At 43.7% G+C, this 25881-nt stretch overlaps 2 protein-coding genes across 2 annotated transcripts; both read right to left on the bottom strand.

Moving 5' to 3' along the window:
- Positions 1 to 36: 36 nt before the first annotated feature.
- Positions 37 to 6876, bottom strand: LOC133387561 (glutathione S-transferase Mu 1-like). Its single transcript, XM_061632591.1, has 8 exons — positions 6760 to 6876; positions 4289 to 4364; positions 2756 to 2820; positions 2369 to 2450; positions 2183 to 2283; positions 1409 to 1504; positions 1221 to 1331; positions 37 to 295 (listed from the first exon to the last, which is right to left on the bottom strand). The coding sequence occupies exons 1-8, from the start codon at positions 6793 to 6795 to the stop codon at positions 200 to 202; spliced, it is 663 nt and encodes a 220-aa protein (XP_061488575.1). The 5' UTR covers positions 6796 to 6876; the 3' UTR covers positions 37 to 199.
- Positions 6877 to 8796: 1920 nt separating this feature from the next.
- LOC133387559 (glutathione S-transferase Mu 1-like) lies at positions 8797 to 23544 on the bottom strand. The gene is made up of 8 exons (XM_061632583.1): positions 23286 to 23544; positions 17021 to 17096; positions 14080 to 14144; positions 12802 to 12883; positions 12148 to 12248; positions 11745 to 11840; positions 11538 to 11648; positions 8797 to 9058 (listed from the first exon to the last, which is right to left on the bottom strand). The coding sequence occupies exons 1-8, from the start codon at positions 23319 to 23321 to the stop codon at positions 8963 to 8965; spliced, it is 663 nt and encodes a 220-aa protein (XP_061488567.1). The 5' UTR covers positions 23322 to 23544; the 3' UTR covers positions 8797 to 8962.
- Between the last annotated feature and the right edge of the window lie 2337 nt (positions 23545 to 25881).

Here is a 25881-nt window from a genome sequence, read left to right as displayed (position 1 = left end):
ATATGATGGAACATTAAGCATAGCAGGATTACAACCTAATTCCAGAATTCTTTTATTAGATACTACAGCTTTCAAAATACAAAAAAGCTTCCAACAACCATTCTACAGAAAGCTACCTTTAGTCTATTAAATCAACTCCAGTCAAGGTAAAAAATAAGTCTTGTCATCAGACAGCAACAAGAATCTTTTTCTTCTTCCTCTACTCTTTCTTGTTACCCCATTTGGCCATCTTGTTATTAACAGGAGTCTTCATAAAGCGGCTAGAGCTCATGTAGGCAGCAATCTTTCCCAGCGACTGGAAACACAGGAAAAGGATATTTTTAGGAAATGGGTAGATGAGAGAATCAACCTCAATAAGCCAAAAACTAAAAGAAACATTAGGAAAACTGACAACCCTCCCAACTGGGACTGATTTGCCCATGTCAAAGTGCAAGCACTAATTCATTCAAGGAAAAAACAGTTCCTTTGTTCAAGTTTTCATTAATGGCAGATCAAAAATGAGAACCATCTTTACTTTTTGTTGGCTTGCCCCAGTCCCTGGTTCCACTCACACTCAGCCACGTTCTACACAGATGTCCTTAAGAAAGTTTTGTAACTCATACAGTAGCACAGACATTTAGGCGATATTCTAAAACAGCAGCCAAAGTGTTCAGCTATTGAGCTGGACGCAGTCCAGCCATGCTGCTTGGGAAATTGGATGGTGCCAAAGTTTGGCTGGGAAGTATCTTCCCTCCAGGCTGACCCACCTACTACAACATGAGAAGATGCTCCAGGAGGTCTTTGGAGTAGCCCATTATTTCATGTAGGAAGGAGTTCTCACTGCAACATGGTGTGGGACAGGCGAGAACAGAGTTAAGCCTCCCTCTGTCTCATAACCCACACCGTCGAGATCTCACAGCAGAGCTAGTAAATTGCTACCAGTCACTGCCTTGCTACTAGTCACATCATAGAAAAATATTAAATAAGGATGAAAAGGAAATTACCACCACATTGCTTCAAAGCAACACATTTCAGAACCTGGCGTGAAGCCTTTATGCACAGAAAGGAAACAGACAAACATTTCCCACATATTACTATCTGTGCTAGCTTGGATGGGTGTTCTAGCCAGTTTGGAACCTTGTAGTCAATCAGTCTGTGGCTTCTTGCCAGAAACTAATGAGCCAAGCACAGGATGCAGACGAAGACCTGCAAGCAAGCATGCTTTAGGAGACAACACTAACCTCAAAACGGGTGAGAAAATTCTGAAGGTTCTTGAACTGATCAAGGCACTTGGGTTCAAACATGCTGTTTTGGTTGAGAACATCATACATAAGGAAGTCAACAAAGGTGATCTGGAAAGAAATTCAGAAGTGAGACACCAGAGAGACCAGGCCTGCCTTCAAATGCCTCAAGGTGGATACACACTTACCTTGTCCCCAGCAAACCACTTTCTGTCCCCCAGGAACTTGGAGAACAGTTTCAGCTTTCCAGGCAGTTGCTCCAAGTACCCAGGTTTTAGTTTCTCCTGCAAAACAGGCAAGCAAAACTTTGAAATTGTGTTCATGGCTAAAATTCAGCAGAACTTCCCTCTATCCAACAAGATATGAATTTCATGCTGCCAATGCAAGAGCCATCAGAGAGCAAGCCAAGATGACACCTTGCCTCCAAGAAAAACTACAGCAGCAAAACCAAAGTAGTGCCCTTCCCCCCCCCCAAAAAAGATACTGACAAGAAGTTACTTGGCATGGCCTAGACAGCAGCCTTGTGTTATAATAAGATTCATTTTGCCTTCCTCAAGCCAAACGCTATTAATCGCTATAACATGCATGGGGTCAACAAGAAAAATAAAAAGATGCTGTTCTATGCATAGCTTAACATTTTGTGCTAACACTGTTGCTGTGTGTACCTTTGCTGCAGAAAACGCATGCAAAGAGTGGATCTTACACATATACACACATACACACCCCTTTAAAGATCTGGGTCTTTCATCTCTCACATGGTTTCTAGAAATAAATCACAGATATTGGAAGGTGCAAACACACCTTCCACAGTTTCTATATTTGCTGCAAGAGACACTGGTGTACACAGTGCAACAGTGCTCACTGCATAAAGTGTGCACTTGCTCTCATTTTGCAGACATCATGCAGCATCACACCAGCCCAACACAACAGCAGATGTAACCAACAGAGATAGGTGGACTCACAAAATCAGGATTGTAGCAGACCATCACAAGGCTCATGCGGAAATCCATCACCTGATTCTCCAGCATGTCGACTCTGATAATCTCCTCCTCAGTTTCTCCACCTGGAGCCAACACATGGGAATGAGAAATCCTGGACTGCTAGAAGCAGGTTCTGATCATGCCCCAAAAGAGCTCAGTTCTACTCACAGAGTTTGTGCTTGCGTGCAATGTATCGAAGAATGGCATTACTCTGTGTAAGCTTGGTCTTCCCATCAATTAGGTAAGGAAGCTAGAAAGCAAGCAACAAATGATCAGCTTAAGCCAGTGTTCTTCAACTTTCAATCCCCAGATGTTGTTGATCCCCTGACCAGTGTCTAAGCTGGCTAGGGATGATGGGAGTTGTAGTCCAAGAACATCTGGGAACCCAAGGTTAAAGAGCAGTGGGCTAAGGAGAAATCCTTGCCTTGGGATTCCCACTCACTGTTAATGTCCCTTTCGCTCTATTCATACTCGTTCATCAACAGTTACTTCTACCACCAAAGCTTCAGAACCTTATTCCCACCTGTTATATGGTAGAGAAAAACAGCTACGTACATTAGGGAAATCCAGTCCCAGCTTCTCCTTTTCATTGATCCATTGACTCTTATCATAGTCAGGAGCTGGAAAAAGAGGGAAAGTTTTAACTTCCTGCACAGAAAAAATGCTCAGCCACTCTCCTTCACAAAGGCAAAGCAATTGACTTTTAAGAAAAGCACCCCCACCCCAAATCCAAATGTATTTTGCTGCATTTCTAATTCTAGTCAAGGCTGCATTTCTAAGAAAACTTATTAGGGGCTGAGCTCAATTGCAATTCAGCAAGATTTACTGAGTTAGCTTGCTTAGATCATCCTGCAAACATTGAGAGAGATTTTTCTAGGGAGGCTGTTAATCAGATCTGGCATTCACAACCAAGAGATCCCCATGTCATTTCCATCAGACAAAGATAAGCAAGGAATGTGTACCGACTGAACTGTGATGGCTTATAGACTGCATTCCTCTTAACCCAGAGACACACACGAAGATGACATGCCCCCAAAGTTTGGGTCATGAAATGATTTCTAAATATTTTCTTGCTGTGCAAACTAATGCTGGGATACTCATCATTGAGCCTTGAACCAAGAAACCATTGTCATCCCTGCAGCCTAGCTATTTCACAGCAAATATCTCACACACTCACTCACTCATTCTCTCACGCTCTGAGGAGAATAAGCTATCATACTAATGGTACCAGAATGGACTTGTAATATAGCACTCCAGAAAAAAAAACCTATTTTGAAAATCACCTGGAAAAGCTCATTGCAATGGCTTGGTTACACCAGTCTATATGCTCTCAAGTTATCCCACCCAACCCGCTGAGGTAATTCAAATATTCTGACAGTAAGTAAAATTTCAATCCTGTATTCTTCTTTTGGTTGTTATGGCAAGCCCTGACCACCAGAGGTCAAGCTTAGCTACCAACACTTCTGGTTTCTGAGATCTCACACCTCACACTACCAACACACTTAGAAAACTATAAACCTAATTTTTCCCCTGAAAAAGGGGCATGGCGGGGCATGGCGGGGCATGGCGGGGCATGGCGGGGCATGGCGGGGCATGGCGGGGCATGGCGGGGCATGGCGGGGCATGGCGGGGCATGGCGGGGCATGGCGGGGCGGGGAAGAGCTAAGATTTCATATGTTGAATGCTGCCCCTTTTGGACTGTTGAACAAAATCACAACACACACACACACACACACTCCTAGGAATCTTTTTTCCAAATAACATCTAGTAGCCTATCTCGCTTCATTTGAAGAAAGATATAGTGGAGTATTTATGTAACGTTATAAACATACATTACATAACAACACTGAAATATCACCTTCTAATAACCTCTTCTTACAACATATGTATAACTGCTACAAGCCTCACCCCACCCCATGCACTTTACAAACCTTCAAAGAGTAGTAAAATATTAACATAGTTGCAAGATTTTGGACACTAAACAAATGGGGCCAAGACTACACACGGCTAGGAAGTTAATAATAAAGCAGCAACTTTTAAAATTGGAATAAAAGGGCCTCAGTGCATACAAAGTTCAGCAATACACACCTTCCCCACAGCTGTAAAACTTATCTTCATAAGGGGTCTCTGTGTATTCTAGTAGCAAGCGGATGCTATGGGCAAGCTGTAAAAATAAAAAGGGGAGGAATAGCAGTGTGAGAAGTCAGCAGCTCATGATTACCAACCCTTCATAAATGATTACCAACCCTTCATAAAAACACTTTTTAGTATCAGTTCTGCTCCAGCCTTCATTTGAAGCCTAATGCACACACATACTGCTCTCCTCTAGACCTACGAGGACCACCACCACCACCTGGGATCCTTATACCATACTCCAACATAAATTCTAAGGTATACAGTCCCCCAAACTCTTTATAAACATGAGGATGAAATTATATAAACACATTTTAATTCCCAACTGATATAATTCGTAAAATACTATTGCAAGGCCATGAAAAAAATGGCTGTTTTCCAACTTTGCCTGGGATGCACCAGAAGCAGGATTCGGCATCTGCCATTCAACTAGGGATGGGGACCCTGTGGCCCTCCAAATGTTGGTGGACTCCAAAACCCATCAGCCCCAGCCAGCATGATGGTTAGGGGTGATGGAAGTTGGAGTCCAGCAATATCTGGAGGGCTACAGGTTACCTCCCTCCTTAGTTAATGCATATATGCTTATATAAGAGTGTGTATAGCCTCTCTTTTTTTTTTTGCAGTGCCATCCTAGATGTTTACTCAAAAGTAAGTCCCAGAATGACACCCCATGGATTTTACTTCCAAGTACATGGGACTGTAGCCTTAAAAGTGCAAGAAGATGATATAGTTGACAAGGAGGTCTTGTACAACAAACCTGCTTCCCGAAAAGATTGGACTTTTTGTGGTAAGGAAAGTGATGGAAAATGTGGCATAACACTTGCTTTCATATAACATCAGCTGTGAAATCATTACTGGCTTAAAATGCAGCTACGAGTAGAGACACACTGTTCTGCGGTTCCAGTGTGTCTCTATCACTCTTTTCTAAAAAGGGGAGCACGCAATGCTAGTCAAACTCCGCCCTTTTTACTGTAAAACCTGGTGGGAGCAGCTCCAGTGCATTTTTTAAAAATTCAGCTTCAAACAGATCTTGCAACTGATCAGCAGATCAACCCATTGCCCCTCCAGGGGTGGCTGTAGGCAACTAGTGTGCACACACTCACTGTTCTGCCATTTCCAGTGCATCTCCACCTGTCTCTTCTGAGAAAGCCCATACCTCGTTACTGTAAAACCTGGTGGGAGCCACTTGAGCACTTAAAAAAAAAATCAGCTTCAAAGAGATTTCACACCTGATCAGCAGATCAACCCTACTACCCCTTCAGGTGTGGCCAATGGAAACACTTTGCTATAGGCGACTAGTTTGTTCACAGCCTTTGTCATTCTTCTCAATTCGGATCAAAGGTAGTTTGGGAAAATACCTTTCGTAAGAAACGACAGGATAGACAGGGTAGAAACACATGCACTGTCACGCCAGTTCCAGTGTGCCTCCACCTCTGTCTTCTGAAAACCGGGCCACACGACACTCGTCAAACCCCGCCCCGCCTGAGTGCGTTTTTTAAAAAAATTCTGCTTCAAAGAGACTTCGCAACTTATAAAGGCAGCTCAACCTTGATCCCGCAAGGCTCCGGTGTGGCTAATGGAAACGCCTTGTATTTTACGGCCATGCACCGTTTCCCAAACCTGCGGCAGGAGCGCACTGGATGAAGAGCAAAAGGGAGTGTGTACGCAGCCTGAGGCAAGATAGACGTGGTCGAACCAGAGCTTTACAGGTGGGAACCAGTCGGCAAGCGAACCTCCGAAACTTCCCCAGGACAAAGGGGCTGCCGGGCAGGCTCCAAGCCGGTTTGCCGCGGCGCACCATCAAGCTCCAAGTGTAAGAGGTTCGAGGCGCTGGGCTAAAAGAGAAAGGCGACGGCTGCCCGGGTACTTTCAAGGGTTTTAGTGCGGCCTGCAAGCATCCCCGCCCCCGCAGTCAGCAGACTCATGAAGCGGACCAAAGTAGGCCCGCCCGCGCTGTCTACAAAAGGCTCACACTATAACTTAAAACTTCGCTCGCCCTTGAGCTGACGCTCCCCCAAGAGATCCACAGGAGACCTTGAGAGTTCCTGCAGCAAGCAGTACAATGCCGCCGCTTGAGCGCATCTTTTTGTAAGCACGATCGCCTGGAACGGCGCGGGTGGGAGGACTCCTCCAAGGAAAGACCGTTGAAAAACTTCTGCCTCTCTTTCTTGTCCCGCAAGCACGCAGAAAGGCACCGTCTCTCACCCCGTGCAAATGAGAGACAAAGCGAAGGAGCCCGAGATTCCCCCTGGATTTAAAAACGACTGATTCGGGAGACCAGCGGAAGAGGCAAGAGGACTTCCATGGGCACCCCAATGGGAGGAGGATTAAGCGCCTGGGGGGGGGGGAACTGCAACGGAGGCTGGAACTCGGACCCGAGAAGGCGAAGGGACACCTTCTTACCCCTTTCTAGGCAAGGAACTTACCCCTCTAATATCCCAGTAGCCGAAAATCATCGTCATGCTGCCCGCCGTTCTCTTCGATCTCCCTTCCCTGCAGTCTCACCCCCAAGCAACAGCAACCGCGGCAGCTTCGAGGGAGGGACCTAATAAGGAGCCGCCGAGGGGCGTCGATTTCAGCTTCCTCCTTAAAGGCCTAGCGCCGATTTAAAAAAAAAAATGAAGTGGCGGATAGTGGGAGCAAAGTTTGGGAAACGGCTTTTAAGCAGTTTATTCAAAGGAGAAACGCACGTAAGTGTAAAACTGGTTTTACTGCACATGAGCTTGAAAACCCAAATAAAACCGGTCCCGAAGAGCAGCTCTTCCTTGTACAATTTGAAAAGCGCTTCTTCTGAAATTTGCTGAAAAATCAGACAGGAAAAAGTCAAGACTAGATCGTGATTAATGCAGGGAGCATTCCTGAGCCTTTGAAAAGTTATTAACAGCTCAGTCTTATACATGTCTCCTCAGAAGGAAGTAAAGCCCACTGAGTTCAAGGAGGTTTACAGGAAAGTGGGTGAAGGATTGAAGCCTTAGTAAAGGATAATTCTTCAAAGAGAAAAATCACATGCACACCATACATTTAAAGCACATGGCTTCCCCCCCCCCCAAATCTTGCGGACATTACAAATAAGAAATCAGTGTTGCAGGTTTGCATTATGAGTATTTGACACTATTGAGTGTCAAGATAAAAGTCAATCTGAAACAGAATTAACCCCCCCCATAAGACTTAATCCTGGGATCCAACTGACCCATCAGTCTTTTGTTTGTTTTTGGTACACACAAGCATGTATGGGGGGGGTTTTACAAAATGGGGGAAAATCTATTCTAGTGCACTTGAAGAGGTATAACATAAAAATGAAATGTATGATACATTCCCTATCTTATTTTGATAAGTTGTTCGGGAAAGAATGGTTTTCAGGTTGCTTAGTGTCCTACTCATTTCAATAGTGGAAATTGGAGTACTGTGTAGTGGTTAAAGTGCTGGACTATGACCCGGCAGACCAGGGTTCGAATCCCCACACAGCCATGAAGCTCGCTGGGTGACCTTGGGCCAGCCATTGCCTCTCAGCCTCAGAGGGAGGCAATGGTAAACCCCCTCTGAATACCACTTACCATGAAAACCCTGTTCACAGGGTCTCCATAAGTCGGGATCGACTTGAAGGCAATCCATTTCCAGTTCAAATTTTTTAAAAATGGAAATGAGGGGGGAGATACACACAAAACACCACCTGACAACTAACTGCATAACTGCATCCACGATGAGGTGCGCCTGGCGCCTACACTTCTATCCTTTCGGCGCCAGGTTAAAACCTTTTTATTCTCCCAGGCATTTTAATCTATTATTTTAATCTATTTTTAGCTCTTATTGTATACTAGGTTGTTTAATTGTTTAATATGTATGCTTTTACTGTTTCTTGTGATTCTATTGTATTTTATTCCCTGTTGTGCACCGCCCTGAGAGCCTTTTGGATGTGGGCGGTATAGAAATCGAATAAAATAAAAATAAATAAATAATTGCAAAGTGTATGGAATATGAAATGATTTGGATTTGCCAAAATGTTTGACTGCTCTTTCAAACAGCTGCTGCAGTCCACAGCAACCCCATTAGCACAGGAGGGTTATAATCCTGACTGGCTCATCAACTGAGCTACATCATTCAGGAATGGGAAACCTATTGCCTTAAAGATGTTGTGGGACTACAATTCCCATCACTCCTGACCATTTTGGCCATGTTGGCTGGGGCTTATGGGAGCTGGAATCCCAACAATAGTTGGAGGGCCATGAGATCCTGGTGTCTAAGTTAAAGTTACTCGGCCTAGCCAACAATGAAAACTGTTGAGTGAAGCAGGGTTGTAGGGAAAAGATTGTTTTTCTTCACATCACAGGGTCTGGTTGTTTTGTGCCCCAAGACCACATAAGCAAGTAGTCACTAGCTTGGTCTGCTATCAGCATTTGACCTTTAACGAGGGAGAACAGAGGATTTTGTGGCCACAGGCCAGGAAACTAAAAAGTCAAGACAAATTTTTCAGTAAACAACCATTTTTATTAGCTACTATCTTTGAACATATTTGGGATTAAGAGTCACAGCATAACAAAAGCAAGAAATGAGTGTGAATCGTTCAGAAGCCATAATTGATAATAGATCCCCCATCTAGAAGTGTCAGGCTGTTAAGGTTCATGGCCTCATCTACTCCTTTTTATTGCTCCACTTAGCAACTCTCCAGAAGACGGGAGTCTTCATGTAACAGCCAGATTTCATGTAGGCAGAAATCTTCTCCAAAGCCTGCAGGGAAACCCAGCACAAGGATAGTTATTAGCTAGCAACAGCAGGACACATACCAATAGTCTGGCCCAGACTCTTAGAAGCAAAGAGAATGTACAGGGTCTAGAAGGCCTAAGAAAAGTTTTGTTTTTTAAAAAAAACAGTCATGTTTTCAGGGATGAGCAGATGGTTCCAGGATCTTTATTGTGTTCAGGGTATCAAGACCTTTGGCATCATTTCATCCATCCTAGCATGGCAAGTCTTTTCACTGTGGAAGGCAGGCGTAGAGAATCTCAGGCCCTCAAGACCCTCTCCAGGTCACACCTCTCACCAGCCTTCCTTTGCATCCTCCCTGAATGTTTTTGCCTGGCTGGAATATGCCTCTTGCTTGTTTGGATGGAGAATAGAGAGAGGTCTACGAGGGTGGGTAGAAATTAACCTATTGCACAAAAATAACATTTACATCAATTGCTCTGCCTACTCTTGCCTCTGGCCCTGCCCACCAATAACATGTGGCCTCCAAAAGGTTGCCCAGGAGGCAATGTGGCCCTCAGGCTGAAAACTGTTCCCCACCACTGGTATACAGCAAGAGTCCATTGGATGGAAAAGAAGGCACACAGGCTGTCTGTGGATTCTGCTGCAGACATCACTGGAGAGTGAGGAATGTCTATTTCAAAGTACATAAGCACACATTTTCGCCACAGCTGCATAGAAAGCAGCAAATAAAGCACTAACAAAGAGTGAAGCACAAGCAGGAAAACAGCCTGAGCACACACTTTCATTATCTGGAAAAGTACATTTTAGCTTTTGTGCAATTTCCATCAGTCCCTCAGTATCACATATCTCACCTAAACAATGTTAGGTATGGAGGTGAGGAGGGGGCAGAACCTTGCTGCAAGATGGGGAAGAATAGCCATCCTACTATGAACCCCTTAAAAAACTAACACACTGCAGATCTAGTGCTGGAGTGCACATCTCCCAAGAGAAGGAAAGCACACAGTATCTTTTTAAAAGCTAAACAAAAAAGGACATTTAACATCTGAGAGAGAGGGGTGTGTGTGAGTGTGTGAGATAGAGAGATCAGGCTGCAAGAGTGAAAAGCAATCAAAACTTTTGGTTCATACTTAAATCAGCTGTGCTGCCCTTTGCCTCAAAGGATAAGGAAAATTGATTTAACAATTAACCCCTCAAGCCCAAATCTCTAAAATGCTATTGCAGCAGCACCTTAAACAATGTTATCTGCTCCCACCAAGGTATCATAAGGTGTCTTATCATGACCCTACAGCAGGTGCTTAATACTTTCAAAAAGATAGGGAGAGGCAAGTACGCTTGCACAGGCACTGGGAAGTGCAGTTTAATAGTTGTTTAAAAGATCAGCAAAACAGAGCAGGCAGAGGGGAACAGAAAGGGAACTTTGTACTTTATAAATAACAACATTGGAAGCAACATTCCATTGCAACTATGACCCTTTAAAAAAAAAGTGGCAGCCTTTGAGACATTCTGGTGTGGCATGAAATATGTACTGAGGACTTAACTCTACCTCATGTGGATTTTTTTCAGTTAATGCTAGAAAGAGAAGGCATCTGTGGTATGTTCTCAAGGGCCACATTTGCACATTTAAAGCAGTATCATTCCTCCAAAGTATCCTGGGAACTGTAGCTTGTTACGGGTGCTGAGAGGAGATCCTGAAGAGCGGATGATTGTTAAACCACTCTGGGAACTGTAGCATGGTACTGCTTTACATGTATAGTGCAGATAGGTCCAATAAGATTAATGATAGAACTAGAAGGAATCAAAGTTTTTCAAGTTCTGCAGTTATCTTTATATGACAATAGCTTGCTTCAGACGATCATTCCAGGCTTCATAAACCAGGGTGTGCACTCTTCTCTTGAGCTTCCCCTCCTCCAGTCATATGCCAGCTTCAGGGCTTGTCGTAAACTAGCCCTACCCCCATAACTTCCAAACCAGATCACTCTGGCTTAATATTAGTTAACAGACCAGAAAAAAGGCCAAGATCAAGAGGGGAGGAAGAAGTGCTCGTTCCTATCTTCACAACTTAAACCATAGTGTATGAAGCCTGAATTTATAATCTGAACCAGGCCATGCTCCAAGGAAGGAAGAAACTAACACCGCAGTCCACGACAAAAAGACAATCTGGTTTGTACAAATTTGAAATTGCAATATCAAATGCCACATATATAATTCAGGCTAATCTCTATTCTCCTCCCTGCTGAATTCTACAAAGGCAACAGTGAGACTGAGGAGGAGGAGGCTGACAGCTAATGTCATCCCCTGGACTGCTTGTAAGTAAGGTGGCAGGAAGATGGGGTTGGCTAAGGGCAGATTGACTTGCTGAGTCAGTCCCCTACCGTCCCTAATAGACCGGTCTCCATCACAGAGAATGTTGGTCTATTTAAGAAATACTATTTGGGGGGTGAATCACATTTCATTTGCTATTGATATCAGAACAATTCGTGCTGGAAATCCATGCATAAATCACCTCAAAGCGCTCAATGAAATCCTTTAGATTTGGGAACTGCTCCAAGCATTTTGGCTCAAACATCTGGTGCTGATCCAAGACATCATATGCAAGGAAATCTGCATAGGTGATCTAGGAAATTAAAAGTGGAAGAAATTTTAAAATGAACCATAAAACTAGAGATGCATCTTTGTCTCTATATAATTAAGCATAGCACGCATAGTGTACCTTCTTTCCTGCAAACCAATTCCTGTCTCCCAAAAACTGGGAGAAGAGCTTTATTTTCCCAGGTAGCTGCTCCAAATACTCAGGCTTCAGTTGCTCCTGCAACAAGACACTATTGAATTATCATATACAGGCTCATTTCCAGCTAAACTCTTGTGAAACCTTGAACTACTAACTCCCCCATTTCTAGGCCTCTCTCTCATGCGCTGGTTTGTGCTAACTCTAAAGAACTTTGTTCCCTCCCAATCCCAGGAGTGCAGAAAGAATTGTTTGTTAAGTCATACATAAGTGCTATCTAACTTTCTACTCAACTCACACCATATTTATCCCCAAATAATTCTCAAGTCATCTGCAGGATTCCCAATCTCCTGGAATTTGGAAGGAGGACATAAACCACAAGACTCACAAAATCTGGACCGTAGCAGAGTTTTGCAAAGTTCATTCGGAAATCCATGACTTGGTTTTCAAGCATATCCACTCTGATAATTTCTTCTTCACTGTCACCACCTGTTGAAACATAACACATATAGAAGATAAGAATCTACCTCCAACCATTTGGCAAATAATTTATTACTATTGTTATTACCATTACTATTATTATTATTTACAGCTGGTATAGCACAGTGGGGAGGAGAGCCTGGCTGGGAGTCCAGAGTCTGTGAGTTCAAATCCCCACTCGGGTCTCCTGGGTGTCAAGGGCCAGCTAAAGATCACCCCACAGTGAGTGGCTCAGGGGTTACGTGCCCTGCTACCTGTGCAGCCGTGGGCAAGCTGCATAGTCCCAAGGAGCCCAGTTGCCCCCCAGCTGGCAGTTGCGGACAAGGAAGGGGCTGGCTTGTGCAGCTGTGGCAAGCTGAGCAGGCCCTAGCCAGCTGGGGAGGACTAGCCTCAGAGGGAGGCAATGGCAAACCCCCTCTGAATACCGCTTACCATGAAAACCCTATTCATAGGGTAGCCATAAGTCGGGATCGACTTGAAGGCAGTCCATTAAAAAAATTAAATTATTATTACAGTATTTAAAGCTGGTATCCAAGTAATCACAGGTGTCCAAAACACTCACACATCTTGTGCTTCCGCGCAATGTATCGCAGGATGGCATTACTCTGTGTAATCTTTGTCTTGCCATCAATTAGATATGGGAGCTGGGGAAAGAGAGGAAGGTTAATGATGCCACTGAAGATGCACATTACTTCATCACCCAATCATCTTCACTGGACAGCTTTCAATTTGCTTAGAATAAACAGTACCAGCTTGAAGTTTGTCTAGTTCCAGCATAATAAGCTAGGGCTGTCAATGATAGACATAGACATTTTGTACAGAATTTGACAGTGTTGGAAAAAAACCACCACAAATTAATCCTGGAGTCCCTTGAAGATGGGATTAAGCAAGCGCTGTGCTCCAGCAGCTATGTCAGTAGGTGGGCTCCATGGAAAAGGGCAGGGAAAGAGCAGCAGCAGCAGCAGCAGCAGCAGCAGCAGAACGCAAGGCATTTCTTTACCCTTTCTTGTCTAGTCTCTTCCTTTATCACAGCACCTTCCAGGGTAAAGCAACTTCTCCAGCCAGAATGATCTACAACAGGGGAAGGAACCTCGATCTTCGAAGCTAAAGCAACCCTCCACGCAACTCTCTCTCTGTGGCCCTCAGGACTCTCCCCACCCTCTACCACTACCTTTCCCCAAGCCAAACCCCTCACTGGCACTGCTTCTCACACTCCTAGAGTGTTTTTGTCTGGCTGGAATGTGTCTTTCAACTCTGAGAATGCCTTTTGGTTGCCTGGATGTAGGGAAGAGAGGGACTGTGCAAGTGTGTGTCAAAACTAGCCTACTGTTCAAAGCGAAAATTTACATTTGTTGCTCTGCCAACTTTTGCCTTTTGCTGAAAAATGTTTCCCATCCCTGAACTATATTTAAACTCACACACTAGAGGTTTGTGCAAGAGAGGTTTTGCTGTAGAATTTACAGGACCTAGCTCCTTTATAAAGACCCCAGGCACACTGAAGGTTCCTGGCCTCTTGCTTCTTGTCAGCCTCCTCTGCTCAAGCAAGAAGCCAAGAATGCACTGGAGATGCCAACCGCCCCGCCCCCTGCCTACCCACTGCTTTAGATTCTGCTCTTACACACAGTCCTGGTTTTCTATTGGGCTGCAGTCTCTCCTTGATGCAGCACACAACTAAGCAGGGCCAGACCAGAAAGTTTACATGTTAGGGCAGGAGGGCGTTTGCAAGAGCAAAGGACTCTTTCCTAGTTCCTAGTCAAAATGCGAGCAGCGGCAAACTGACACCCCACCCTTCAACCCACAATAACAGAACATTGCTGGTTATGCTACAGTTGCTACATACATTTGGGAAGTCCAAGCCCAGCTTCTCCTTCACACTAGTCCACTGACTTCTGTCAAACTCAGGAGCTGTAAGTATAGACATGAAAAGTGAGTAAATGACAAGTCTGCTGTCACTTCTATAGACTTATTTTCTCCTATATAGCCAGGTTTCTCTCCTATGCTTTTGGTTCCATTTCTCAAGGGATTATTGTGCCTGGATCCTAGTAGAAAGAAAAAGAATTCTCTACCTAGAATGATTTTTCCCCCAGAGCTCTTCCATATATAAGTAGCTCTGATGGCTATAAACTCAAAATGCCAGGAATAATCTCTTCCAGTAGCAAGCAATAAAGTTTGATGTCATTTCAATACCTGCCAACAAGAAAATGGCTTGGTTTGCTCTGACTGATGCAACAATAAGGATGATATGGGCCTCAAGAAACAAGGATCAGTTGGCAATCCTATGCACTTTCACTTGGGAGCAAGCCCCACTGAATATCATAGGACTTACTTCCAAACAAACGTACAGAATCCTCAGCTACAATACTTACATAATTAGCTCTTCACTGATACCAGTCATCACTGGTAGCAGATAATCATGGACAAAGCTGAATGTTTCACTTTCATTTAATGTTACTATTATATAAGACAGAACATCAACACTGGTAAATATTTTACTTCAGCCTTCTCTAACCTAGTGTTCTCCAGATGTTTTTGACTACAGCTCCCATCAGCCCCAGCTAGCATGGCCCATTTATTCCACTTTAGACAGCCATGGCTTTCCTGAAAGAATCCTGGGAAGTGTAGTTTGTGAAGAGTGCTGAGAGCTGTTAGGAGACACTATATTCCCCTCACTGAGCTACAATCACCAGAAGAGGGGTTGAACCACACTGGAGCTTTATCAGGGGAATAGGAGTCTCCTAACAACTTTTAGTCCTCTTCACAAACTACACTTCCCAAAGTGGAATAAATGTCTGGTGTGGGTGTGGCCCCCTGATTAGCCAAACCAAACAGCTGTTAGTCTGGCTTTTAGAACACTGACAGTTGGTTCTTACTGAGCATGCCTGTGCTATAATAGACTCCAATGTTAAATTTCTTAAATTAAGTAAAAGTCTGCTCTTTTTTTTAACTTTTAAACTGCAGAAGATGACAGTCAGAGTATGAGCAAGATCAGTAATTGGATTACAGGTACTCTGAACATGACTGATTTTTAATGAATTTCAACAAATTATGAGACCACTGATGGAAAAAAAGTCCAATGGAGTCTGGATTTCTCTCTCTCTCGTTTTACACTTTGAACTCTAGCAGGGATGGGGGAGAATATCCACTAAATCAGACTTAGTACTGGATTCCGACTGAATTCGACAGTCCACTATCTTTTCAGACCAGCATTGATTTCTTGCAATGGGCTACAGCTGTAATCGGCACACATTTTTTACAGCAGGCCATGGCTGTAATCAGCACATTTAAAAAAAAATTTTTCCCCATTTTATATAATTATCTTCACAATTTCATCTAAGCTGATGCATTCCTAACTAACTGTGTGTAGGGGTGATAAATAGGAACAAATAAACCACAAGGAACACTGTGATCATTTACATAGGCATTTACGTTAAAATTACACTTTTTTTCACAACCAAAAAAACCAGCAGATGGAATCGGCAAGTGCCAAAGCAAGCAGGAACAAAAAAAGGTGGATCTGAATAGAACGATGGACTATCAGAATACAAGTTCAAGAACATAAGTTTTGTAAGATTTTGTTTTGAAATGAGCTTATGGGAAGCATTAGAATGGCATGAGGGGTATTTTCAAATTAACAGGTTTGGGTGGTCCATGACTGAAATGAATTAATTCCAATTCTAAATTAACAGGGCAGAATGTGAAAAATCCATGATGGCTATAGTACAGAGCCACTCTCGTGGCAGATCCTGTCTTGCCTTAAGGGATCCTGAGTGTTCATTCTTGTTTGAAAGTATAAATGCCTTTATGGATTAGATCAAGGTCCTCCTATCCCAGATTTCTTTGCAAGAATCCCAGCAGCAGGCCTGCACTAGGTGGCCAACAGAACTTGTGCACTTCTATATACCTTCTGTTGATCCTGAAGATCAGAGCTAGCAGTTACATCAGGAGGTAATCCGCCCTTCTTGTTGATCAAATAAAGTCACCTTTTTATTTTAAAAAATCCATCTATTTCCAAGTGTTCTTGGAGATTTGGCTCTCTCTACTCTCCTACCATTCCCATGAATAAGTAATTCAAACACTGTAAGCAACAGAAACAAAGCAAAACTGGCAATAATCCCAAACTTTGAAGGGAGTCATTCTCGGTCAAAAGATATTCAAATAATTTCTGTACCGTGGGCAAGGGCAAGGTCAGTGATAAGTGGGAGAGGTTCAAAGATTATTGTAGGAGAGAGAGATTGCTATGAGCCTCTAGGTATCAAGATGGCAGGGGATGAGACAGGCTAAGAATAGGGCTCTTTGACCACTTCCATACAACTCTCTGTTCCAGAGGGGGGAAAGCCACAATGGCATTGCAGAACTGTTCCTTTCCTTGTCACTGTTTAAAGTGGAAAGACTGTTTCAAAAGAACAAAGTCATCATGTCTAAATAATCTGACATAAAGAGCTATCAGACCAGCTTCAGGACTCTAGATTTTGCACGAGATGTGCTCCAGAGTGATCAGGCACAACAAAAGCTTGTTTTAGCTGCTTTTTAAATAGATACATAACTCAATTACCCTTGTTCTGTTACATACACCTTCAGCCCTCGAGGCCATTTTCCCCAAACTATGTCCACCTGCCCCACTCCTGACTGCATATGCAGTAGAAGGGGTGGGATAGGTAAAGATGCAGTTGCAAAGGAACCATTGGGAGTCTTAAAGTGTGCTCCCAATTGTTCCTTAACAAGTGGTAATCAGAGGCATACTCTCTTTGGACCTGGAAGCTCCTTTTGGGTCAACTCCTTACCGTCTCCAGCACTGTACTGCTTGTCCTCATATGGGGTATCTGTGTATTCTAGGAGCAACCTGATTGAATGGGCAAGCTGCAGGAAAGAAGAGATAAACATTTAGTGGAAGAATAGTGATCAGTGGTAGTAAAAGCAGCAAACTACATCTGCTCAAGTCTAGCAATTACCAGTGGCAAAGGATATTGGTATACACCCTGACATTTCACAGATGAAGACAGTGCATGCCTGTAATGATCCTATTCTTATATCAAGAGTTACTGTCCAAAATCACCCTCATGTTATTGAACACTGTATTCCTTGTCAGTGGCTATGATCAGGCATCTCATTAAACCATGGTTTATTGAGACAGGCTTGTGTGCTTCCCCCCTTCAAGCTTAGCCATGAGGAGGTCAAAAGCTTTCATTTCTCTTTTTGATTAACTGCAACTTGTCATCCAAACTTGACAAACTGTAACTGTGTTCAAATATAATGCTGGTTATTAAATATACTTAGCCAAATTAGCCAGTGAACACAGACCAAGCATACCTATTTAGTGTCTCCCTTCCTCCCAGTGGGGGGGAAAACCCCTGGAATTGCTATCTTAGTGATTTCAACCAGTATTTGTAATTTGCTTCTCATAGCACTGTAATGGTTTGTTTCCCCTTTGGGAGTAAGCTGGGCTGCATGACTAGCTAATTTGCCTAACCTTGGTTAACGGTGAGCATTACATCCACGTGTGGCCTCTGATTAATTTTAACTATGGTTGAAACAAGCCAAATCTGAATTGTTTCAATAAACCAGTTACGATTAACCACAGATTTGTTGTGTAAATTGGTATAAATGTTAGCAGAGAACGTCAACGGTCTGAAATGTGTGTGTGCCCGTGTGTGCGTTTACCTAAGTAGCAGGCTTTTACCCTGCATTGAGATCACTGAGACTTAAGACTTAGTAAAATAAGAAAAGCTACTTTATTTATAGAAATACATTGTAGATAGAAAGGCATACCTAGTTCTAACTACCTAAGTTGGAGGCACAACACCGAGGCTTGGGAGTTGCCCTCATGGCTCAGGAGAGAGAGAGCAGAGACAAAGGTGTCTCCTCTTTCTCGGACAGTGGAGGAAGAGAAGAGAGGAAAGGGCGGAAAGAGGAGGGGCAGACAAGCTTCCCTAAGATATCAGTCTAACGAGGGAAGAAAGTCAGTCAGAGCATCACATGTAAAGGTAATCAAGCCTATCCATCTGGAGGACCCTAACTCTATCTCCCTTCTGGAACATAAAAGAACAAAACAGGAGTTGCTCTTGCCCCACTTCCAACAAGATTAGGGTTTAAATGCAATGTAATACTGTGGTTAATAAAAACATGGAAGTGAAAATGTCCAACATCCTCATTTTGGAGGAAGAAAGAAAGAGGAGGGGGAAGAACACAAGCCTGGGAAGAGGCTGGCTTATGATGTCTGCCCTCTGTCTGCTCTTGTAATGTACAGGATAGGAAGCCTTAAAATTGACATCTTAACTCCCAAGTGGTGTCAGATTAGCCAAGTTATCTTGGCTCAGGGTCGGGGTATAGTTGTCAGGGGTCTCAGGTGGTCTTAAATCCTTTACCATTTTGGGAACAGGGTCCCAGCTGGGTCCCTATGTCTCCAGCGTCATATGAGCCAATCTGCATAAAAGGGGAGTGTGTTAGCCACTGAAAAGAATCTTCTAACATGTTTGTCCTTTCTTGTTGATTGCAGCCAATCAGAGTAAAAGGAGGTGAGTCAGCCACTGAGAAGACTCTTCTCAGTAGCTAACACCCTCCCCTTTCAGGTTGATTGGCTCCTATGGACATCTGTTGTTGTGGGAGAAGGCATGCATAGGATGAACTGTGGAGATAACGATGGAGAGCAAGCGAGTCACAGGGCATGGCATGGATATAATGAAGGGAACCTGCACTTCTGAATTTGCCACTACACTACTGCTCAGGGTGTCTCGAACAAAGGCCTGACCCCAATCTCTCCCCAAATAGTCTTATACAACAGCATCTGAGGGATCATATATATAGCCATGGTAGCAGAGATGTTCTTATTAGTTCAGACATCATGTAGAATAGTGGCAAAGAATTAGGAGCCAAGGAATTCAAAATCACCTCTTCCATGAACTTTCTTACTAAATGGCCTGCCACAATCCCTCAGCTTCAAATCTTTCCCACCCCCACAAGAAGATAATAATGTTGACATTACAGAATTGTTTCATGAATTATAGCACAATCTTATACATGTTTACTCAGTGGGGCTTATTCTCTAGTTGAGTGAATACAGGATTGCACCCTTACTGAGATAAGGTACATGAAGCATGCTGAAATATTCCAAAGTGTTATATAAAAGTGTTAAGTCTTGTTATGAATGCAGCCTAACAATAGTTGGTTTCCCACACATAGATATAAGTATTGCAGTATTAAACATGCAACATCAGCCAGAGATTATAACTCCCCTCCCCCAAATAGGATCGCTATCAGCACAATTATTAGTCCCTATTTTGTTTGTTTAAGTATCTCTTAACTGCCAGTAATGAAGAAGATTCCAAGGCGGCATACAAAAGTGTGAATAAATCTATTTCAACAACATATGAATACAATACCAAAAAAAGAGTCGATAAGATAAAATGGCAGGGTAAACCATAAACCAAAGGAGCCATCTGCACTATACATCTAAGTCATTGCTTCACCCAAAGAATCCTGGGAACTGTTGTTTGTTAAGGGTTCCAAGAATTGTTAGAAGATCCCCTATTCACTGCACAGAGCTACAGTTCCCAGAATTCCCTGGTAAGAGGGACTGCTTTTTAAACCACTCTAGAAACTATAGCTCAATGGGGAGAATGTGTGATCTCCTAAATTGGGTGTTAAAACAAATTAAACCAGAACTGTCACTACAAGCTAAAATGATGAAACTGAGATTACCATACTTTGGACACATAATGAGAAGACCTGATTCACTAGAAAAGACAATAATGCTAGAAAAAAACAGAAGGGAGTAGAAAAAGAGGAAGGCCAAACAAGTGATGGATTGATTCCATAAAGGAAGCCACAGACCTGAACTTACAAGATCTGAACAGGGTGGTTTACAACAGATGCTACTGGAGGTCGCCGATTCATAGGGTCGTCATAAGTCAAAATCGACTTGAAGGCACATAACAACGATGCTTAGTACCCTTAACAAACTACAATTCCCAGAATTATTTGGGGGAAGTCATGACTGTTTAAAGTTGCCAGTCTGCTACTGGGCCACGTTGAAGGTACTTGTGTTAACTGACAAAGCTCTAAAGTACTTTAAAAGACTGCCTGATTCTCTATGCTCCATCTCAGTCACTGAGATCTGATGGGGCACTTTTGGTGGTTCCCCATGCCCCTGGGTTCGGTTGGGCTCCTCCAGGGATCAAGCCTTTAGAGTGGCAGGCCCTGCCCTGTGAAACTTCCTATCAATACAGGTTTGGCAAGAACTATCCCTCCTTTCTTTCAGGTCTCTTTTGAAAACTGGACAGGCCTTTTAACATGAATTTTCCCCCAACCAATGCACTATTTATTGCTGCTTTTATTATTTTTAATGTTGTTTTTATTGGTTTTTAAATGTTATTGTGTTTGTATGTTGTAAGCTGCCTTAATGTACTTCTGTGAAAAGTGTGGCTTATAAATAGTTTAATAAATAAAGTGGGATGATACTGCTTTAAATGTATACAGATGAGGCCTAAGAAGCAGTGAATGAAAGCAGTACGAACTAAAATATCACCAAAGATACCTGGGCAAATAGGAAAGTCTTTACCATATTTTTCAGTGTCAGGTTATGTCAGTGCCAGGTGTACCTCCTTGTGGAGAGCATTCAATCCTCAGGAGCAGGGCACCACCACAGGAAAGGACCTCTCCTGTGTGACTATATCTTTTACAGAAGGTACCTGAGAAGGGCTTTTATAGCAGATTTTAAAACCAGAGAGCCTACCATCTGGATCAAAGATCTAGAGCTAGGAGTGAGTTGGAAAGTGAGTTTCCTCCTGCACAAGAGTGAGATTACTCAAAGAAACAAAAGTCATGGCAGCTCTTTCCTCCTAAGCACTTGAGAGATCTGGGCCTGCATGTGAGGCAGAATTTCTGATAAGCTGAAACTCCACTGCTCTTCACTCTCTCTGAAATACCCTTTCATTCAACAGTTATTCAATGCATTTCCTCCAGAGGTCCCTGGGTTAAAGAGAAAAAAGGGGAGGAAAACAGCTGTTCAGCTTCTTCATCTGGCACACAAACACACCCGCCCACACACTCAGAGAACATATCTCTGAGTCTGCGATCCCTTACCTGCACCACTGGAGTCCAGGGGGAATCACACCCAAGTGAAACACAGACGGTGTAATCCTATACATGCAGCTCCAAAGCAGAGTTCTCACTCAATTCTGTGTGGAGCACAGGAAGCTGCCTTACACCAGATCAGGCTATTACTTTATGTGGCTCAATCAGCAGTGTAGTGGCAAATGCAAAAGTGCAGGGTCCCATCATGATAATCACACCATGTCCCCTCACAGCCATGCCCCCTTCTCTGATTATACAACCTTCTAAGATTCATAGAATCATAGAGTTGGAAGGGGCCTTGTAGGCCATCAAGTCCAACCCCCTGCTCACAGCAGGAAATCCACAGCTAGAGCATCTCCCGCAGATAGCTGTCCAGCCTCTGCTTGAAGACATCCAGCGAAGGGGATCCCACCACCTCCCTAGGCAGTCGGTTCCATTGCCGAACTGCCCTTACTGTCAAGAAGTTCCTTCTAATGTCCAATCTGAATCTATGCTCCTGCAACTTAAAACCATTAGACCTAGTCCTACCCTCTGGGGCAGCAGAGAACAAATCTGTACCCTCCTCTATGTGACAGCCCTTCAGGTACTTAAAGAGTGCAATCATGTCACCCCTCAGCCTTCTCTTCACCAGACTGAACATGCCAAGTTCCTTCAACCTTTCCTCATAAGACTTGTTCTCCATACCGGCTATTATACAATAAAATGAGCTTTCAGTCTCTTACTTTGTTTGGAGTACTTTCCCTTAGTGATGCATTGCAACAATCAAGACATATCTCCATGAGATGCCTTTCAGCAAGATCTTCTATTTTCTGTGCATGTATATGAGGAAACGTACTAAGATGCTGTACAGTAAGAAACTTCCTTTGCCAAGTTTCCGTTCTTGGTTTTCATACACACCATTCAGAGTAAATGCATTTGGGCAGAGCTTATGAGTTTTAGGAGGAAACTTAAGCATGGAAATTCCAAATCCTAACTTCTGGTGTTGGTTGCACAATTCTCTCTCTCTCTCTGGCGTATTCATTTGTATTTCACCTAACCATGCATGACACACATATATAGAACATCATATAAAGATGAAACACCATCACACATACACACTTTCTCTACTCCCAGCCTGTGAACTTATTTTTTCTCTTTCCCTCCTCCTCCTCCCCTACAACTCCTGGGGTTGGGCTGGTACAAAACCACACATTTCCCCCTTGCCCCATTGTGCTAGTGGGATGAGAATAAGATCCTTGTTAATAAGCAAGCAAACAAACAAACTGGAGGCCTTGCAGCAGAGAGAGACCTTTTCCGCCCAAGTTCTCTCTTCCCTCCTTTTCCACTTTCCCTTGCTTGCTTGCTCTCTGCCATCCTTCCCATGCTCCCCAGTCCTTCCCATAAATGCCTTCTCCCACAACAAAAAACGTCCCTAGGAGCCAATCAGCATGAAAGGGGAGTGTTAGCTACTGAGAAGAGTGTTCTCTGTGGCTGCCTCACTTCCTTTCACTCTGACTGGCTCCAAACAGGAAGAAAGGATGTTGGAGCCATAGGGACCCTGTTCCCAAAAAAGTAAAGGGTCTAAGACCCCCAAGGACCCTGGACAACTACACCCCTGAATATTGCCTACACTGACTGGCAGCGGCTCCCTAGGATTTCAGGCAAGGGTCTCCCCAGAGCTACCTGGAGATGCCGGGGACTGAACCTGGGACCTTCTGCGTGCAAAGCAGACGCTCCAGCACAGAACTCTTGCCCTTCCCTACGTGTGTGGCTTTGTAAACAGCGGCAGGCTTAGGCTCTAATAGGAATCCTGCAGTCCATTTCCCTGACGCAGGCTCTGACTTTCGACTTCCACGCAGTTTTCCACCCCACCACAGCTCCACCTGTTGTACGTCTGCCTCCGAGCCAGCCTGTGCAATGTGCTCATCCAGAGGAGAAGGGCGTCACCGTTAGTGCAAAGCCCGGAGCGCCACATTAGCCAAGAGCACGCCGCCTTACCCCACGGATATCCCAGTAGCCCAGCGTGACTCCCATCTTCCACGCGTCCGTCCCTGGCTGCTGTTGATCGGCTCAAGCAGAAGCTTTCCTTCTCAGAAGCTGAGCACCGCTTTTAAACTTGACCAGCGAGGTTTCCGGAAGGGAGTGTGGATGGGCGAGTCCCGTTGTGAGCTCAATATTAAGGAAGCAAAGTCCGCCCCAAACCCTCTTATTTCTAGAGGCCTGGCTCGCTTCCCGGCCTTGCAGCCTTTCCAAAGTTGCCTTTGTTTTCTCAGCAGCGTGGGATGGTCAACTCCCTCTCCACCCCACCTATTAAAAGCATACATTCCTCTTTAGATTGCTTACTGGAAGGTTCGTGATCCAAACCCCTTTAGCCAAAAGGGAGGCTAGTAATAACTTGTACGGGAACAGATTTCTGTGCACAAAAGACCTTGACGAAGTCTGGCTTTTAGAAATGTTAGTTTCTTTAAAACAAGAGCGGGGGATTGTGAGGAGCCCCCAGAGAATCCCAAACAGAGCGAGTTGCAGTGATACACACTGGGGCAAAAAATTCTAACTTCATTTCTAAATTTGTTTCCATAACTACTTCTTTCAAATAGTTTAATAAAATTATATGTGGTTCAAAGGGTAGTCTATATCCAGTTATTTCCTATATGTATTTTAGTATATTTCCCAATATTTTCGTATTTTCAAGCATTGCTAAAAATGTCTAGACAAGCAGCTTTATTATGGTTGCATCTCCAACATCTACCAGTATTTGTTTGATGTATTTTAGAGATTCTATGTGGTGTGAGATACCACTGATACGGAAGTTCAGCATTATTTCAGATCTGTAAATATGAGTCTCTGAGGGATTTTGTCCATTTCCATGTTTAATATTTATCCATCTCCTGCTGTAGATCTTTATTCCATTTTTTTGTAAAAGTTTTCTTGATCTTTTTTGCTTCTATGATTACAGATTTTTCCTGTTTGGTTTTTTATTCCTACCAGTTGACGTCAGATATTCAAATTTACATTTTTCCCTTAATGAGCCATAGAATCATATAATAGTAGAGTTGGAAGGGGCCTATAAGGCTATCAAGTCCAACCCCTGCTCAGTGCAGTCAAAGCATTCCCAAATCCCGACAGATGGCTGTCCAGCTGCCTCTGAATGCCTCCAATGTCGGAGAGCCCACTTCCTCTCTAGGTAATTGGTTCCATTGTCGTATGGCTCTAACAGTTAGGAAGTTTTTTCTGATGTTCAGTCAAAATCTGGCTTCCTGCAACTTGAGCCCATTATACTGTGTCCTGCACTCTGGGACGATCAAGAAGAGATCCCGGCCCTCCTCTATATGACAACCTTTCATGTACTTGAAGAGTGCTGTCATGTCTCTGTGACGCCCTTCCCTGGCTCTCCCTGTCAGGTTCCTATCTGCGCGTGGCTACTGCCTGTCACTAGGCACCACCAGGGACTCCACCAGTCCGGACTGTCCTTTTTTATTTTTTCTCTCCCCGCTCTAGCACAGATCTCAACAGATCCCCCTGCTAGGCAACCACCAGTCACGTCCTAATACTAGTATTCCCAGAGACTCTGAATACTGGTATTGTTATTCTCTTCACCGCTGCCACCATTTGTTACAGTTCCCCTTCAGCCTTGGTCATTACCTTACCCTCCCTTCTGGTCTGTGAAACCCCAGCCAAGGATCAGGCCTTTGGTAAACCAAATTAAGTATTTATTAAAGATAAGAAAGCTAACAAGATTAACAAGATTTCTTCTTAAGGCACATAAGCATATGGTTTTACTCAATACTAATCTGAACTCCACCCCCCTCCTTCTCCACTCTCTCCTGGCAAACAACTCTCTCAAACCCCACCAAGCAACCCACTCTTTCTCTTCTCCCCCCAGATTCCACTCTCACTCTTCCTTTTATACGTTCAGCCATTTTAAACACTCAGCCAATCATCTAGCATTCTACTGCCCATTCACTCCCACTCCTCTTCAACTCCACTTACCATGTATCTTCTAAACAACAACACTTACCATATATACATTAATATAGGAACATCACAGTCTCCCCTCAATCTTCTTTTTTCCAGGCTAAACATGTCCAGTTCTTTCAGTCTCTCCTCATAGGGTTTTGTTTCCAGTCCCCTGATCAGCCTTGTTGCCCTCCTCTGAACCTGTTCCAGTTTGTCTGCATCCTTCTTGAAGCGCAGAGACCAGAACTGGATGCAGTACGCAAGATGAGGCCTAACCAGTGCTGAATAGAGGGGAACTAGTACTTCACACAATTTGGAAACTATACTTCTGTTCAGAGCTTGGAAAAGTTACTTTTTTGAACTGCAACTCCCATCAACCCAATCCAGTGGCCATGCTGGCTGGGCTGATGGGAGTTGTAGTTCAAAAAAGTAACTTTTCCAAGCTCTGCTTCTGTTAATGCAGCCTAATATAGCATTTGCCTTTTTTGCAACCACATTGCACTGTTGGCTCATATTCCACTTGTGATCAACGACAGTTCCAAGATCCTTCTCACATGTCATATTACTGAGCCAAGTATCCTCCATCTTACAACGGTGCACTTGGTTTCTTTTTCCTAAGTGTAGAACTTTGCACTTA

The sequence above is a fragment of the Rhineura floridana genome, chromosome 6, assembly GCF_030035675.1.
Source record: "Rhineura floridana isolate rRhiFlo1 chromosome 6, rRhiFlo1.hap2, whole genome shotgun sequence".
NCBI classification, from domain to species: domain Eukaryota; kingdom Metazoa; phylum Chordata; class Lepidosauria; order Squamata; family Rhineuridae; genus Rhineura; species Rhineura floridana.
Note: the sequence above shows the minus strand (reverse complement) of the source record. Positions and strands in the feature narration are given on the sequence as shown.